Source organism: Verticillium dahliae, genomic scaffold, assembly GCF_000150675.1.
Source record: "Verticillium dahliae VdLs.17 supercont1.3 genomic scaffold, whole genome shotgun sequence".
Classification (NCBI taxonomy): domain Eukaryota; kingdom Fungi; phylum Ascomycota; class Sordariomycetes; order Glomerellales; family Plectosphaerellaceae; genus Verticillium; species Verticillium dahliae.
The window spans coordinates 1,135,950-1,137,001 of record NW_009276940.1 but is presented as its reverse complement, the minus strand read 5'-3'; the positions used below and the strand labels follow the sequence as shown (position 1 = coordinate 1,137,001).

The 1,052-nt window shown below is 59.7% G+C and overlaps 1 protein-coding gene across 1 annotated transcript; it reads left to right on the top strand.

Moving 5' to 3' along the window:
- Window positions 1-132: 132 nt before the first annotated feature.
- Window positions 133-1,022, top strand: VDAG_01984 (AP-2 complex subunit alpha; the record flags this gene model as incomplete). Its single annotated transcript, XM_009658013.1, has 2 exons — window positions 133-904; window positions 958-1,022. The coding sequence occupies 2 exons, from the start codon at window positions 133-135 to the stop codon at window positions 1,020-1,022; spliced, it is 837 nt and encodes a 278-aa protein (XP_009656308.1).
- Between the last annotated feature and the right edge of the window lie 30 nt (window positions 1,023-1,052).

Below are 1,052 nucleotides of genomic sequence, written 5' to 3'. Positions count from 1 at the left end.
GAGATGCCGCCGTTCTCCGAGCGGCAGTCGGCGCTCCTGTCGAGACTGCATCAGAAGCACGCCAACACAAGTGATAAGAGGACTTGGGTTGTGGGTGGTAAGCATGCAAATGCAGACGCGTCAGAGCTGGCCATGGCGAAGAACGCGGCCCTCAAGAGAACCTTTAGCTCCAACCTCAACGGGCACGCCAATGGGGCCAACGGCAAGTCCAGCGCGAGCGACTTGGCAGGCCTCGACATGAACAACATTGGTCCTGCCGAGCCCAAGACGAAGCCGCTGAACCTGGCCAGCGCGGCCCATCTGTCGCCTGGCTGGCAGCAGGGCTACAACAAGCTGCTGCTGCGGTCTGAAGGTGTGCTCTTCGAGGACGGCCAGATCCAGGTGGGCGTCCGGTCGGAGTACAGGGGTCAAATGGCTTGTCTGATTCTCTACTTCTCCAACAACACGCCAGCGACGATCAACTCATTCACGACAACACTGGATCTGGACGAGAGCGAGAAGGGGAAGCTGACGTGGGACATTAAGGGCATGCCGGACAGCTCGATCGCGCAGGGCGCCCAGTCACAGCAGGTCATCATGTTTGAGTCCAAGCAGGTTTTCGAGAAGAGCCCGACGATCCGCATCAGTTACCTCGCTGGCGCCCTGCAGGCGTTGACGCTGAAGCTGCCGGTCGCGGCGCACAAGTTTATGGACCCTGCGGACCTGTCGGCGGAGGACTTCTTCAAGCGGTGGAAGCAGATTGGCGGCGGCGCGCGGGAGGCGCAGCAGGTCGTCGGTCTGAACGCGGCAAGCAAGTACGCAGGCAAGGAGATGAACCACACGTTCGTCAAGAAGACGGTCGAAGGGTTTCGATGGCGGGTGCTCGAGGGCGTGGACCCCAATTCCAAGAACTTTGTGGGCGCCAGTGTGCTGCACACGTCGGAGGGCGGCAAGTTTGGCTGTCTCATGCGCCTCGAGCCCAACTACGTTACACAGGTATGTTCCAGACACAGACTCGCAATGGTTTTCGTGCAGAACGATAAGCTAATGTGTCTCCATCAGATGCTACGCCT